This window comes from Egretta garzetta, unplaced genomic scaffold (assembly GCF_000687185.1).
Source record: "Egretta garzetta isolate BGI_Z169 unplaced genomic scaffold, ASM68718v1 scaffold1135, whole genome shotgun sequence".
Taxonomy (NCBI): Eukaryota; Metazoa; Chordata; class Aves; order Pelecaniformes; family Ardeidae; genus Egretta; species Egretta garzetta.
This window is the reverse complement of record NW_009259614.1, coordinates 260-15,543: the sequence shown is the minus strand read 5'-3', so window position 1 is coordinate 15,543 and position 15,284 is coordinate 260. Positions and strand designations below refer to the sequence as shown.

The 15,284-nt window shown below is 50.0% G+C and overlaps 1 protein-coding gene across 1 annotated transcript in view; it reads right to left on the bottom strand.

Annotated features, from left to right (window-relative positions):
• Positions 1-15,037, bottom strand: part of RNF24 (ring finger protein 24) — a 24,027-nt gene extending 8,990 nt beyond the window's left edge. Inside the window, exons 1-2 of the mRNA XM_009638471.2 lie at positions 14,959-15,037; positions 2,956-3,105 (exon numbers count right to left, since the gene is read on the bottom strand). Of these exons, the coding sequence (XP_009636766.1) occupies positions 2,956-3,098 (143 nt within the window). The 5' untranslated portion in view covers positions 3,099-3,105; positions 14,959-15,037. The remainder of the gene's footprint in view (positions 1-2,955; positions 3,106-14,958) is intronic.
• Positions 15,038-15,284: the final 247 nt, after the last annotated feature.

Sequence of the window (15,284 nt, the reverse complement as noted above, 5' to 3'; positions counted from 1 at the left end):
GGAACTGGGGTTGTTTAGTCTGGAGAAGAGGAGGCTGAGGGGAGACCTGATCGCCCTCTACAGCTACCTGAAAGGAGGCTGTAGGGAGGAGGGGGTCGGCCTCTTCTCCCTGGTAACAGCTGATAGGACGAGGGGGAATGGTTTGAAGCTGTGCCAAGGCAGGTTTAGGTTAGATATTAGGAAAAACTTCTTCACTGAAAGGGTTGTCAGGCTCTGGAATGGGCTGCCCAGGGAGGTGGTGGAGTCCCCATCCCTGGAGGTATTTAAAAGAAGGATAGATGAGGTGCTGAGGGACATGGTTTAGTGGTGGGATGGCAGGGTTAGGTTAAAGGTTGGACTTGATGATCTTAAAGGTCTTTTCCAACCAAAGCGATTCTATGATTCTATGATTCTATTCTATGATCCCTTACTTAATGCTGTCAGCTCTGCGATTAGAGGCAAATACACCCGATATTGGGTCTTCCAGGCTCCGGATGCCTCCCCAGCCAGGGATGTGGCGGAGGGCTGCATGGGATGCTCCGATCCGGAGCAGGCGATGGGAACCAGGGCTCAGAGGATGGTGTCACGAGCTCCGCTCCTTGTTTGCCAAATATTTGCAGATGTGTGAGTCACGAGAGAAGCGGGAGAGGAGGGGCTGCGTTGCCTCTGCACCTAAGCAGGGCCTGGTGATGATCTCAAAGGTCTTTCCAACCAAAGTGATCCTATGAAAGGTGCGAGCCCCTGCTACCTGCAAATAATCCCTGTGGGTGCAAGCGGAGCCCTGGAGCTCCCGATGGGTTCACCCCTGCCTGCACCCCTCCACCCTGGGTCGGCTTCTCTGCCACAGCACGGTGCGTGGTCCTCATTCTGCTGTCCATCTGCAAGGCTTTCCAAACCACACCGAAGCTCAAGCTTTTATACCCTACATAAACTGAGATTACACAGCAAGTTCAAAGGAGGTGGATGGTCCTGGGGCACATCAGCATGGCTAAAACCCATGGCATGGCGAAACCCTCCAAAACAAGGGCCGGAGGATTCTTGTTTGGTGCCGTTTTGGCAATAATAGAGCTGGGGGCGGTGGTTTGAAGAGCGATTCATAGAGTCTCTATAGAGTTTAGGGCTATAAAGAGATCATTAGAGATGATCTAATCCAACCTCCCATCTATCATAGGTCGTAAATAGCACTTTTTTACTCCTGGGAATGGGAGCCAAAACATTTCTTCCAGAAAGGCCCTCTGTCTTGATTTAAAGACATGAAGAGATGCAGGACTTGCCACTTCCCTTGCTGGCTTATTTCACAGGTTACTCACCCTCTCTCTCACAACATGCCTCCAACTTCTAAATTTAAAGATTTTCTGGCTTGATCTTCCAGACATTACTACTTGTTATTTCTTCCCTGGGGCAGAACACACCCAGCAGGACCCGGTGCCCAGGAAAATACTCTGGAAGTCCAAACACTCTTCGTGTTGCAAGCGAGCCATACAGATTCAAGCTCAATCTGGGCAAAACATGTCCTTGAGCTTTCTGAACACCATTTGTCTATTTTTTTTTTTTTTTTTTTTTTTTGCATCCCCTCCCACTAGTGTCCCAGTTAAAATGCAAACACTGGACGCAGATGCAACACCCCAGCACAGACCTTGTTAACATCGAGCACTGAGATACACATCGCCTGGTCAGGGATGACCCCTCGATCTGTTTCTGCCTTGTCTGCCCAAGTGGACAGATGTGTTGCACCTTTAAACACCCTGTTCTTGTGCATAATTGCAGGCAAAAGTGAAGACATGATGCCCAGGCAGCCCAAATCACCCCTGGGTAAGCCTGGGTTTGGGCTCACTGTCAAGTTTTAGGAGGTTTTGCTTCGTATAGAACTGAAAATAGGTGGAAATTATCAAATGTTTAGAAGGCGACACTGAAATCTTGCTTCCCTGGTCTACAAAAGCAGGACAAAATGTTTTCAACACCCTCTGGACAGAAAAGCTGGTGGGACTTGGCTGCTGCGAGCCAGCCAGACGCAGCCTCTGTGGCGCAAGAAGAGACCAGGTGCCTGTCTTAGGTGGACAGAGGGAGAGGATGCGATGGATGTCAGCTAGTAGGGAGCTGGGGCTGTCCGAAAAGCCAAAGGGGAGGGAAAGGGGATGAAATTTTTTTTTAGAGCTCTGGGCACGCAGGGTTTCAGTAGCAGCTGGCTGCAGAGCAATGCCCTCTGCTCCCAGCTGCAGGGAGAGGCACAGCCAGCTCCGCATCCCGGTTATCGGCACAACTTGCCCTCCTCGCCGCCTCGATTCCCAAAGCACCGTGTTTTTCTCTCACTTTCCCTCCAGCAGGAAGAACTCCTCCTCTCAATTAGTGGCCCAACTGTCTCCCCAGTGGCCCATAAAATAATTAAAACAAGCCCCAAACTGGAACAACCTTTAACCCTCCCATCCTGCTCCCCATCGTTCAGATTAACAAATCAACTCTGCATCATTAATCTCTAAACTGCGCTGTTGAATGAGCAATTTGTGTACAATAACGAACGGAGCAGGTATTAAACATTTCTTAAGCACACAGTACCCAGGTTACTCATTAAAGAGGAAAACGTGGTGAAACATTAAGCAGAAAGCAAGAACCATAAAACATCCCCTTTCCAGCCTTTTTGAGAAGCCAACCATGTTTTCATGCCTGTTTGAGCATACGCATAAATGTATCTCCCGGTTTTAATGTGGATAATGTAATTGCCCTGAGGAATGGTAGCTCCAAAATGAGTTGGGCAGGCAGTGTTGGGTACTCACTGCGTTAGCACTGGGTCTGTTGGCTCTATCAGGGATGGAGCGTTGGGCTGAGCGTAACAATGAGGGGAAGTAAAACCGCTTTCATGGGTCACATCAGTTTGGCAAGACATGGTGATGCCATCCTTGTTTTGGGATGGAGGGATCGGTGCTGGGCGTGGTCTGAACGGAGGCAGCTGTTGAAAGGAGCCAGGGAAAATTCCCTTACCTGATCAAGTAGCAACAGAAGAGCAAACTGAGGATGAAGACGAAGATGGCTGTGCCGAAAACCACGATGTATATGTTGAGAGGCAGGTTCTGGAACCCAATGTTTGGCATCCTGAAACTGTAATGCTGGAAGTCCGAGCTCATGGGTAGGCTGTGGAGACGGGGAGAAAAGACACGGACGTGAGGCTCCTTTGGCAGCATGGGATGCCCTTTGGAGGAGACCAACAGCCCCTCCAAATGCAGGTTGCGGGGGGAGGAGAGGGCAGCCTTCTCGCTCCTCACCCCCTGGGGTGAAGGCATCCTTGCCCAAAACTGAGTTCATGGCTCAGCAACACTGAAAACAAAGCAGGGCTGGATCAGCTGGGGCTGGGATTTTTCTTCTCCCACTGTGAGCTTCTCCCCCAGCTATTTCCCCTCTTCCTTACACACATCGTCCTTCAAGTTAACTGCTGTGTCGGACAGACAGCAGGGATTTGCATCCAAGCAGCCCTGGCTGCGGCCAGTGCCCCCCCACTCTCGTTAATTAGGCAAAAATATTGAAAGCAGCCAAAAAGCCTTGTAGCAAGGAAGGTTTTTCTTCCCTCCCCCTCTTGTAGTTTCCAAGATCTATTCCTCATTCCATAGAAATCTCCCCCTCCAAAACCATCGAGCATGCACATGAACCAGGGTGGGTTCAACACACTTCCCAGCGCATCCCAGGTAGGATGGGAAGGACAAGGACATTGCCATGCCCTACAGCAGAGCCACTGGAAATTATAGGGGCCATAAGAGACTTGGTTTGGTTTTGCCTCATGAGATCCAGGTCAGGCGATTTAAAGGCATTTTTGCAGATTTCAGCTTTATTCCTTGGTGTAACCCCACGCTGCTTCCCCCCCCAGCAAAACCCCGGAGCACCCATGAGCGGCAGCAAAGAGGAAGATGAAACAATTTTGGCTGTCGACGTACCACGTCTGGGACACATGATCAAAACCTCCCTCCCCTTGGAGAGACCCAATTAAACCACAAGCAGCCGCCTGGGATAACAGCTTCAGCATATGATCTCTCCCACGATATTCGTTTTACCGCACAGGACACTAATATCTTGCCGTAACCCTCACGGAGTGTTTTTTAGGAGTCAGGCACAAAACCAGCCCGATGTCTCTGTATTACCGTAAAACCCCCCTCGCTGCCGTAAGGCCACGTTAATACTCGAAACACTTAACTGGAAAGCACATACTTATCATTGCTTCTTATTATTCCTTTCTATTGCAACCACTCTCTGAGCCATTCACCCTTGAATGATCACAACCATCTCTGGCCAGGCATAAAGTTCACCCATCCCCAGCTTAGAATGGGAAGTTAAAAAATATGCCTTGTTTTCCTTTCTGCCCATGGGAGAGGGCTGGACGTGCAATTAAATTTCACAACAAGCAGGGAAAGTACCTGAAGTCTGAACCCTGTTTCCCAAATAAAAATTACCAAGGGATAACAAAACCCTCGCCCGGACCAGGGAGTTTTCAACGGCGCATTAATTGCATGGCCACCAAATTTTGCATGGGGTGAGGAGACAGTGGGGAAACCACGGGACCTGAACCCAAATGTGCTGGGGAGTGATGCTCCGAACATCAAAGCATCCTCTGAACGTCCTGCTCCTTCTCCAAGCAGCATCCTCGCTCCTGCGTCTCCTTTTCCCCTTCACACCGCTTTTTTGCTGAACCCGCTGGGTTTTCCTCCATCCTCCCATCTTACACACATTGCTCGTACATACGCTGCACGTTCCCCGGCTGCTATGCAGGGAGTAGACTCACCTTTCATCCTGGCTACTTCGCTGGCACTAGCCCCTTGCCCGCACCCTCCTTGCACCCCTCGCCAAAAACAGCATCTCCGCCGGCACCCAACGCCCGCCCAAGAACCTCCTCGCTCCGGCTGCTTTCGGTTTCCTCAGCTCAATGGAAGTTTCAAGATTTCTGGTAAAGCCTGGATTTGATTAAAGCCTCCAGAGACCAACACGCATGTTCAGAAACTCTCCCGGCCAACGTGGAAATGCTACAAGAGCTTGGGGAGCCGGCACACCCCCCTGCGAGCACTGGTGGGGATAGGATTTTATAGCACAGCAACCACCCGGCAGCTCACACTCCTCCACCAACGCTTGCTCCGCTCAGCCGAGCTGTTCCGTGTTGCAAATAAATTTTAAAAAGCCAAAACCAGCCCCCAAACCTTTGTTCCCAGCTCCAGCAGAGTTAATGCACAGCTCAGCGTCGCTGCGTAGGGTTGGGTTGGGTTTTCTTCTCCGCACCGTTTGCTGGGTCAAAGGGATTTTAGACGGTTCAGAGGCTCTCCCCTTGGTCACGCTCACGTGACAGAGTTATGGCCGCGGCCTTTGCCAAAGCCGTTGGCCAAGGTTGGCCGGCTCCAGCTCCTCAACCACCCAAGAGAAAAATCAAATGTCCCCCGTCTAGGAAAACTTCAGGTGATTTTTTTGCAAGGAAGGAGAGACCACTCTTGAAGAAGAGGCAACAAAACCAACCAGCACCAGGCTACTATTTTCCTTTCCTTAACAACTCCTTTAACTTGTGATGGTCTTTCCAGAGCCAGGGATTTTGGTTCAGCTCTCCCACCAGGGAGATGCCGCAGCAGACCAAGCACAAAAGGTGGGTAAAGAGGACCCAGGCTGCATTTAGGGCAGCAAATCCTTACAGTCACGTTCAGCCAAGCCGTGCAGCTCTTCCACTGGTCTCCACGACCTCAGCTATGGCTACAAACCATCACAGCCCCCAGCAAACAAACGGTCAGTAGAAACGGAGCTCCAGCCCACCCACAGCACCCTACTCTCCACTTCCAACGGTACCACTGCCCTAATATTTTGCCCCAAAAAGATGTCACTGATGCAGCCATGACCTACCTGCCAGCCATACCGCAGGGTCTCAGCCTGCTGGGGACAACCCTTCGGTCCCCTACGGTGCAAGTCCAGCGAGTCCCACACCAGATTGATCCAACCCCTGTGTGAAATAACCTTCTCCGCATTGGAGCTCCCCGGTCCTCCCTTCCCTCCTGCTGCAACAGCTGAGAAATGTTACAGCAAAAAACATGGAGGTTAGAGGGAAAAAAAAAAAGTTCGCCTGCACAGGATCCAGGAAACTGTTAACTTTAAAAGACTTCACTGAAATCTGATGATTTTAAGCAGCCAAACTTTGGGGTTGGGTTGGTTTGGGTTTTTTTAGGGGAGTGTGGGGGGAGGAACTGTATTTTAATCTGCTTCAGATTTGTGAAAGCGCAGCCAAAAGAAATAAAAAAGGAGCTGTAAAGAAGGATGAAAAGTTTCTGGTGCAGAACAAAAGCCTCCCTTGTTGCTCTCTCCATGGCCAAGGCATTTCAGAGCAGGCAGATGCCCCTCCTGGGGCACCCACCACGCTCAGCAGGTCCCCGCAGCCCCCTGGGATGGGGGGCACGAGCTGTCCAGAGGAAAGAGGGTTGGTACTGCAGAAAGCTTACAGAAGGGAGGATTTCCCCAGGGCTGGGTGCAACCCTCTCCACAGTGTGTGGTTATGGGGTGGGGGAAAGATGCTGACTTGTTCCTCATCTAAAAATTGAACCTGCTGCAATGGTAGATACAAAGTGGTGGAGAATTTGGGCAGGTGCCTGCCCGATGCCCTGTTTCCCCAAGGTCCCTGATCGTGCCTGGGTCCATCGGGTCTGTGCATCCTCACAGAATGTGAAATCACAGGGAGAGGACTGGGCTGGGAAGGATGCCTGCCGGCCAAGCAGTGCTCAGAACAGAAGAAATAAGTTTGCTGAAGAAAGATAAATCTGGGGAAAAAGTGGGAAGAAAAAGCCTCGAGCCAAGGAAGCCCTACAGGAGTCCCAAGGGCTGGCTGGAGGAAAACCTTTTACGTGCATGTAAAAGAAAGTAAAAATATATATATATGCACGCATATTTCTTTGCAATACGTATTGCAACACCACCACCTTCGACTGAAGCAAAGGAGAGAAAAATCTGATTTTCCCACGCTGCAGCACGGAGGGAACCGGAGGGTATTTATTTAGCGGTACAAGAGCTTGCAAAAATAAAAAGGAACGGCGGAGTTCTGGCGATGGGGCCATATGCAGGGCCGCAGAGAGAGACGGGGATGGCAACACCACAAAGCAGAACAACCCCAGCTCCACACCCCCTCCTTCGTTACAGCCTCCGATGAATCAGCTGCGCCGGGCCGAGCGCATCTCTGTTTCTTTGACGACTACGAAAACAAGCTTTAATTAAAAGCCAGGTTACGGTTAATGGCATATCGAGAAGTCAGGAAGTGAGGTGTTACAGGTCAGCATTAATTCGCTGGCTTCGCAGCGCTTTGATTACAAGTTGGGCTGTTAAAAGCAAACCTAAATAAGCCACCTAGCCAAATTAATCCCTATTATAAACATAGCAAGCACTTAATGCGCTTAATAAGCAGGGCCAACCTCTTACCCAGAGCTTTCATCAGGAGATCTCAAAGGGATTAATAAAGGAGGCAATTACCTTCTTACAGGGAGAGAAACTGAGGCAGGGAGCAAGGCAGGAGAGCCGTGGTCCCCAAGACCGGGGGGTGACACCAGGGATGCTGCTGGTCCACTGAGGGTGATGCCACGAGCACCATTCACGGGCTGAAAGCTGCAAATTTTTTCTTTCCTGCTGCTTTGCCGAATGGATTTGAACTGTGAGCTCCTTCCCTGGGTTTTACTTATTAAAAGGATCTGCTCGCGCTTTTACAAAAAAAAATTATTATTACTTATTTATAATATCAGTGCATAAAGGGGCCACACAAGCACGGTGCATCACACCTAAATATAGCCCACGCGCCGGGCGGAAGGGTGGTTTCTGCCTCTGCTGTCGTAAATAAAAACCCATTTTCAGAGGGATTTACCTTATGTTTTCAAGAGGAACAACTTCCTCTGCTGGGATTCAAAGCAAACCCAGGCTGGTCTGAACCTCCTCAACCATTAACTGGGGAAACTGGATGGAGCCGGTGGTCCGAGCCCCCGCAGCACCCCACCGGCCAAGCTGGCAAAGCAAACCCATCCCCAGGAAATACTGAGCTTTAAAAACTCAGCAAAGCCAGACACACGCGGGTTCCTGTTGCCCGATTGAAACCACGAATCTCAGGGAAAAGCAAATGCTAAGCCGTGGCGAAACTCCAAGTTGAAATACTTTATCGATGGGAAAGATTTCAAGCGGGCGCAAACGGCGTCTCGAGTTTCAAAGGCGTTACGCAAGTCCGCAACATGTTTTATACAGGTTTAACCAAAATGGTTATTAACTCGGTTGAAAGTTAAACCGTGAGCAGCTGACAAGACCTTTCTGAAATACCCCAAGTGGTATTGCAAAGCAGGGTATTCTTCCATGCAATAAATCCACAACATAAAGGTTATTCAATGGGTATGCCTAATAGGATAATATTTAAAAAAAAAAATAAGAAAAAAAAGAAAGATTTTTCCAGGTGTTTAAAAAGCAGCAGCTTTTCACTCACAAGCGAAAAAACCCAACCCCTTGTGAACCCCAAAAGGAAAGCAAAGCCCTGACCTCAAGCAGCTGGAAGGAATTTCCTTCAGCTCCACCTCTGGAGCTCGTCCAGGGTGAGGATCCGCAGCATGGCGGTGGGAAAATCACAAGCAGCTGCAGAGCCAGCCCCCGAAACCAGCGCTGCTGTCGCCCGAGAGATGCCGAGATGCCACGCGGCCGCATCGCCTTCGCCTGGGATGGAGCTGGGGAAAGCTCAACACCGCTCCGGCTGGGAGCGATGTCCTTCGCTGCCCAAAAACGGGGGACAGCAGGGTTGAGAGCAGGGGAAAAAAGCCTCAGCGTGCTGTGATTTTTTTGTAGAGCTACAATGCTACGGTGGAGACGGTGTCAGGCCACAGCCTGGCCGCAGCCAGCGCCGGCTCCGAGCATCCAACCGCACCCACCTCCTTCACCGCAGAAAGCCGGCGGTGAGCAGAGGAGCAGGAGTGATGGCACGTGGCTCGGCAACGTTATTGATTAGCGGGATTAACGAGCGCATGGCAGAGCGTGCTGGGAACGGAGAGCATCCCGACAGGTCCCTCACACCGTGGGGCAGAGCTGTACCAAGATCCAGCAAAGCTTGTCCAGGGCGACGCTGCGCCACGGCTGGGGAGCAGAACAAACTTTTGGGTGTCAAACGGAACAAAACCTGTTTATTTTACTCATTTCAGCAGCACACAGGTTTGGGGGACAGACAGCAGTGGATTTTTGTCGTGTGTCTGGACAACCAAGACACCAAACTGACCTCCAACCGAGAACCGCTTCAAACCTTTGATCCCTTCTCCCCAAGAGTGAATCCGATGCTTTTTTTGAACTGGAATCAGGAAATTTCCTGGCTGCGTTCCCTGGCTGGCTGACACAGAGCAAAAAACCTTAACCCTCTCCACTGCCTTTGGGCAGGGGGACACAGAGAGAGCGATGTGACAATGTGACGAAGCAATCAGCCACTGGAAACAAAATAGAAAAGTCTTTATAACAAAATAAATACCCAGCCGCGCAACTGGTACCACCGCAATTTTCAGCAAGTGCTTTTGATTCTGGACAGTTTAACAGACAAATGATCCCACGACCTTAATACTGAAAAGCACCTTTAAATGTGAAAATGTTTCTGCTAGCGTTGGCGGAGAAACATACAGAAAATAGGTCAGCTGCAGCTCCCATTGCTGAGTTTAAAGTCAAGTGCTTTCGCCCAATGCCATTGGAAAGGCAAACCAGAGGTTTGCTCAGGGCTGATTTTGCAAGTTCCAGGAAAAAAAGGCAAAAATAAACACACACACACACACACACACACACAAAAAATCAATAGCGCTTTTTAATCCAGTCTGCAGAAGGAGGGAAGCGGAGTTTGGAGGAGAGGCCTGCTTGGGCTCCCATCGGATTGCAGAAATGAGAAATGGGAATCACTTCTCAGGAGGGTTTGAAGCAGAGTCAGCAGCTCCTCACTTTGAAACGCGCACACAAGCTGCCCGAGTACGGTTCAGTTTGCTTCTCAGCAATGAAATAACACTTGAGGAATTTTTTCCCTTTGGCCCTGGGGATTTTTAATTTCCCCCCCTGCCCGGCCGCCCCGTTTTCCTGGCACACAGCTCCATCCCAGATCCAACATCACAACGTGCTGAGCTCACTCTGCCTCCCAAAAGCGCGGTGGGAGAGGATGCGCCGCTGCCTCCTCCTGCTCCCAGCCCCATCCATACTCACGGCAGGGAAAGCAGAAAGCAGCAGCCCCCCGGTACCCTGTAGGGGGTGACGGTGAGGGGGCCACATCACCCCATCCCTGCCTCCATCCCTGCCTCCATCCCGGCGCTCAACGGAGCAGCATCGGGGGCCACATCACCCCATCCCTGCCTCCATCCCGGTGCTCAACGGAGCAGCATTGTCCCAAACCATACAGCTCAGGTGCTAAAAAATTTAACAGCACGCATATTATTAAATACAGGTGTATTTTAGCCCAAGCAAAGCACCAAAATCCAGGGCTGAAGTCAGACATCACCATAGGGTGGGCAGCTTCACACCGCACGCTGCAGCCCCCCCGCCCCTATTGCTTAATTAGGTGGAAATAATCTTCCAACTTTGTTTGCGGTTGCTTTTCCTCGTTTGCAGAGTTCTCCCCAATTAATGGGTTCCTTGAGGAAAGCGGATCGCGAGAAACGCTCAGCCTACGCCACTGAAGGGCAAATTCCTGGGTGATGACACCGAGAGCCGGGGGAAGCAACGGGGGCTCCTGAAATATCACATCTGGAAGAAGAAAATCTCGCTTTGATCAAGTCGTCTTCAGGCTGAACAAAAGCAAATAGCTTTCGGCGGAGCAGAAGTGACCAGACTTCTCCGCAATTTTATATTGAGAAGCAGATGGACTAAATGACCTCCTGAAACCCTTTTCCCCCCCCATTTCCTAAGCTCCTTTAATGGGGGGGGAAATCAGTGCAACACCCAGGGATCAATAATCCCTACAAAATCCTGCCTGAGGTAGGCACCCTGTGCCGGCGATGGGAATCGCAGCTGCTAGCAGCCATCCTATAAAGGCAGGAAAAGCAGCCAAGCACAATTTGGGATGCAGGAAGGCATAATGCTCTCGTTTACACTAAATAAGGTTGCTAGGTTATGGATTTATTTTTTTTTTCGGGAGGGGGGGGTGGGGGGGGGGGTTTGTAATCTGAAAGGAGATCCAGATGGCTGTAAAGCCTTGTGATGGAAAAGCAGCGTGAGGCCAGAGAGGGAAGAATTCCTCTTCGTGCTGCTGCCGTCTGCTCCCGGATCCTGGATTTCAGTTCTCAGGAACGGTTCTCAGGAATGGGCTCCACGGACCCTTTTAATTGCAATGTTTATATTTGTGGTAAAAAATAAGGAGAAGAGGTAGCTGGATGCAGAAGAGCAAAAAAGCTGGTGTGTGGATACTGGAAAAAAAGTCACTAAAACACATCCTACGGAGGAGCCGTCCCCCAAAGCCCACGTCGATTTTGCAAGGTTTGTATTTTAAGATGCTGACAGCATTAAAAAGCCTTCAGGAAAACCCAAACAAACCCAAACCTCAGCCTGCTGGGAATTTACACTAATGCCACATCACTGCCATTTGCTATTTTTCCTAATACTTACAGAAAAATGAGCTGCGCAGTCAGCCCACCCTTCTTCTGGTTGTAACAAAAGTACTGGGTTTTAGGGGAGTACTTTTTTTGCCAATCTCACGCCAGGAAAAGCAGAAAGCAGCAGCCCCCCGGTACCCTGTAGGGGGTGACGGTGAGGGGGCCACATCACCCCATCCCTGCCTCCATCCCGGTGCTCAACGGAGCAGCATTGTCCCAAACCATACAGCTCAGGTGCTAAAAAATTTAACAGCACGCATATTATTAAATACAGGTGTATTTTAGCCCAAGCAAAGCACCAAAATCCAGGGCTGAAGTCAGACATCACCATAGGGTGGGCAGCTTCACACCGCACGCTGCAGCCCCCCCGCCCCTATTGCTTAATTAGGTGGAAATAATCTTCCAACTTTGTTTGCGGTTGCTTTTCCTCGTTTGCAGAGTTCTCCCCAATTAATGGGTTCCTTGAGGAAAGCGGATCGCGAGAAACGCTCAGCCTACGCCACTGAAGGGCAAATTCCTGGGTGATGACACCGAGAGCCGGGGGAAGCAACGGGGGCTCCTGAAATATCACATCTGGAAGAAGAAAATCTCGCTTTGATCAAGTCGTCTTCAGGCTGAACAAAAGCAAATAGCTTTCGGCGGAGCAGAAGTGACCAGACTTCTCCGCAATTTTATATTGAGAAGCAGATGGACTAAATGACCTCCTGAAACCCTTTTCCCCCCCCATTTCCTAAGCTCCTTTAAGGGGGGGGGGGGAAATCAGTGCAACACCCAGGGATCAATAATCCCTACAAAATCCTGCCTGAGGTAGGCACCCTGTGCCGGCGATGGGAATCGCAGCTGCTAGCAGCCATCCTATAAAGGCAGGAAAAGCAGCCAAGCACAATTTGGGATGCAGGAAGGCATAATGCTCTCGTTTACACTAAATAAGGTTGCTAGGTTATGGATTTATTTTTTTTTTCGGGAGGGGGGGGTGGGGGGGGTGGTTTGTAATCTGAAAGGAGATCCAGATGGCTGTAAAGCCTTGTGATGGAAAAGCAGCGTGAGGCCAGAGAGGGAAGAATTCCTCTTCGTGCTGCTGCCGTCTGCTCCCGGATCCTGGATTTCAGTTCTCAGGAATGGTCTCCACGGACCCTTTTAATTGCAATGTTTATATTTGTGGTAAAAAATAAGGAGAAGAGGTAGCTGGATGCAGAAGAGCAAAAAAGCTGGTGTCTGGATACTGGAAAAAAGTCACTAAAACACATCCTACAGAGGAGCCGTCCCCCAAAGCCCACGTCGATTTTGCAAGGTTTGTATTTTAAGATGCTGACAGCATTAAAAAGCCTTCAGGAAAACCCAAACAAACCCAAACCTCAGCCTGCTGGGAATTTACACTAATGCCACATCACTGCCATTTGCTATTTTTCCTAATACTTACAGAAAAATGAGCTGCGCAGTCAGCCCACCCTTCTTCTGGTTGTAACAAAAGTACTGGGTTTTAGGGGAGTACTTTTTTTTTTTTTTTTTTTTTTTTTTAATCGCTCCTTCTTCTCCACTAACAGAGACCAGGGGGATTTTGCAACATGTTGCAGTCCAGAAAAAAAACCCCTCTCCCTGGAGCCATACGGATACGGGACACAAACTGCTTCACTCCCACACGATCGGCACAAGCAAAGGTGGCTGCAATGTTCACAAAACCCTCAAAATCTAGCTGGAAATGGAAAATTGAACTTTTCCACTCCTGGGCTTGCATGGCCAAGTGAGGTGCTGGATGGAGATAAATATAAACTCAAGATACGCATTGCCTCCTCTGTGGTGCAGAGTCTCAGCGCCGAAGGCGATGCCATGGGATACTGTCCTTCTCCCCAGCATCGTGGCCTGACCTTAGCGGGATGGAGAAAGTCAAGGGACCTTAAAATTCAGGGGTACCCGCAACCCCGGGGGGGGTGTCTGTAACCGGGAGGGGTTGGATAGCCACGTGTGAATTTTCAGCGTTACCTACCCACACCCCTCCTTTGCCCACGGATGTTGCTTCTTACACAAGTTTCTCATAAATTGAGCCCTAAACCCCCAAGTTATGGCTGTGCTGCTGATGCAGGACTCGTTTAAAAAAACAAAACAAAACACAAACCCAAACAACTTTTGAGAGAGTTACTTAAAGTTTGCATTTTTCTTACAGCGGACTGAACAAAACCTGCTAAATATCTTCCGACCACTTCAAGGCTACCAGGGCCTCCTCGGGCAGCGAAGCTAAAAGCCACCAACACGACTTTCAGGCGTGTAATAGTTTGCTGTCGCATCTTTACAAATTCCCAGGCACTGAATCGCCTACTAGAAGGCAAAATATGTGAGTGGCACTAACGAGTCGGCTTAGCAACGAGCAGGCAGCCTGCCTCGAGTGTCTTTTTAAAGGTCAAGAGAGCACATGACGCCTGGGAGCCCTCGCATTTGGATTTTACTACGAGTTAAAGATACTTCCAGCGAGCCTGGTTATTAAATTGCCGCCTCGCACCAGCCAGCCACACATCTTTTAAAACCAGTCTTTAAAACCAAGACTTTCCCCTCCTCAATTATCATTATCCCTCTTACAACCCATCCCTGCCCTTCCCCGTCTTCCCCAAAACGGTGGCATTTGACGGGAAAACCCACTTTGAGATGAAACCCAAGGAAAGGTCTCACCGCCGCAGGGGTTTTCGGGTAGCACCGCCGAGAAGCATCATTGAAATTCAGCCGGAGAAGCCAGTTTTCCTCCGCTCCGCGGGGGCTGCCATGTTAAATCACATTTGGATTCACAGTACAAGGCTGCTAAAATACCACCGTGGCGCCTATTGGCACATTTCAATGAAAACGCCGCGGCCTCATTAGTATAGTGGAAATTATGAGCTTGTCTTTGTATATATTTAAGAGCTTGCCTCTGAAAGTATATTGGGTCGGGGCCAGAAATTCCTGGCTTTGAGCTCCTACCACTCGACAGTTTGGGATTGCCTCGCTCACACAGGTCAAGCGACCGTGCAGCCACCGACCCGGGAGAAAAGGCATTTAAAAAAATACCCTGCAGGGAAAGGCACGGGGCAGTGGCGCAAGAGGAGGCAGAGCAACGGGGTTCGAACGAAACCCTCCTCCACATTCGCTCCGTGCGTGGTTCTCCTTGAGAGCCGGTTAGTGATCATGTCCTAATGAAAGTGCAGGTTATAATTAAGAGGATGCAGGAATGTGGGGTGCGTGGAGTTTCATCCCGCTCCCATCAGCCAGGTGAGAGCATCCCATTGACCCAAAAGTGATGTTCCCCTCTGGGGATGGGCCACAAAAGCCCGAATCCTTTGCAGTGAGGAGCAACCTCATGAAATAACAGCATTTTCAGGATCTGCTCATCTCTAGATGTGACTTCGCAAGTCTCTATCAAGGAAAGCTTTTGGGTCAGCTCCCTACTTACCCGCACGGGTGCCGCAACGCAGCCAAGCCACGCAAACCCAACGTATCTGCTGAACGGCTACCGCGGTTTGATGCCAGGGATGCTGGAAAAAAAGAAAAAAAAAAATCCCTAATATTGCACAAAAAGCCAGAGCGAGCGAGGAAGAGGATGAAGATATTTTTTTTTTAAACACTTCGATTCGCAAAGGCTCCTATAAATCGGTTCAGCTCTTAGAAACAGCACAGAGATTCCCTTTTAAAGCGCGGTGATGATGTTAGGCGGCACAGAGAGAAAGGGGGGGGGAAATAAAGGCTCGGCTAATCCTCACAATTTTATAAGCATCTGAG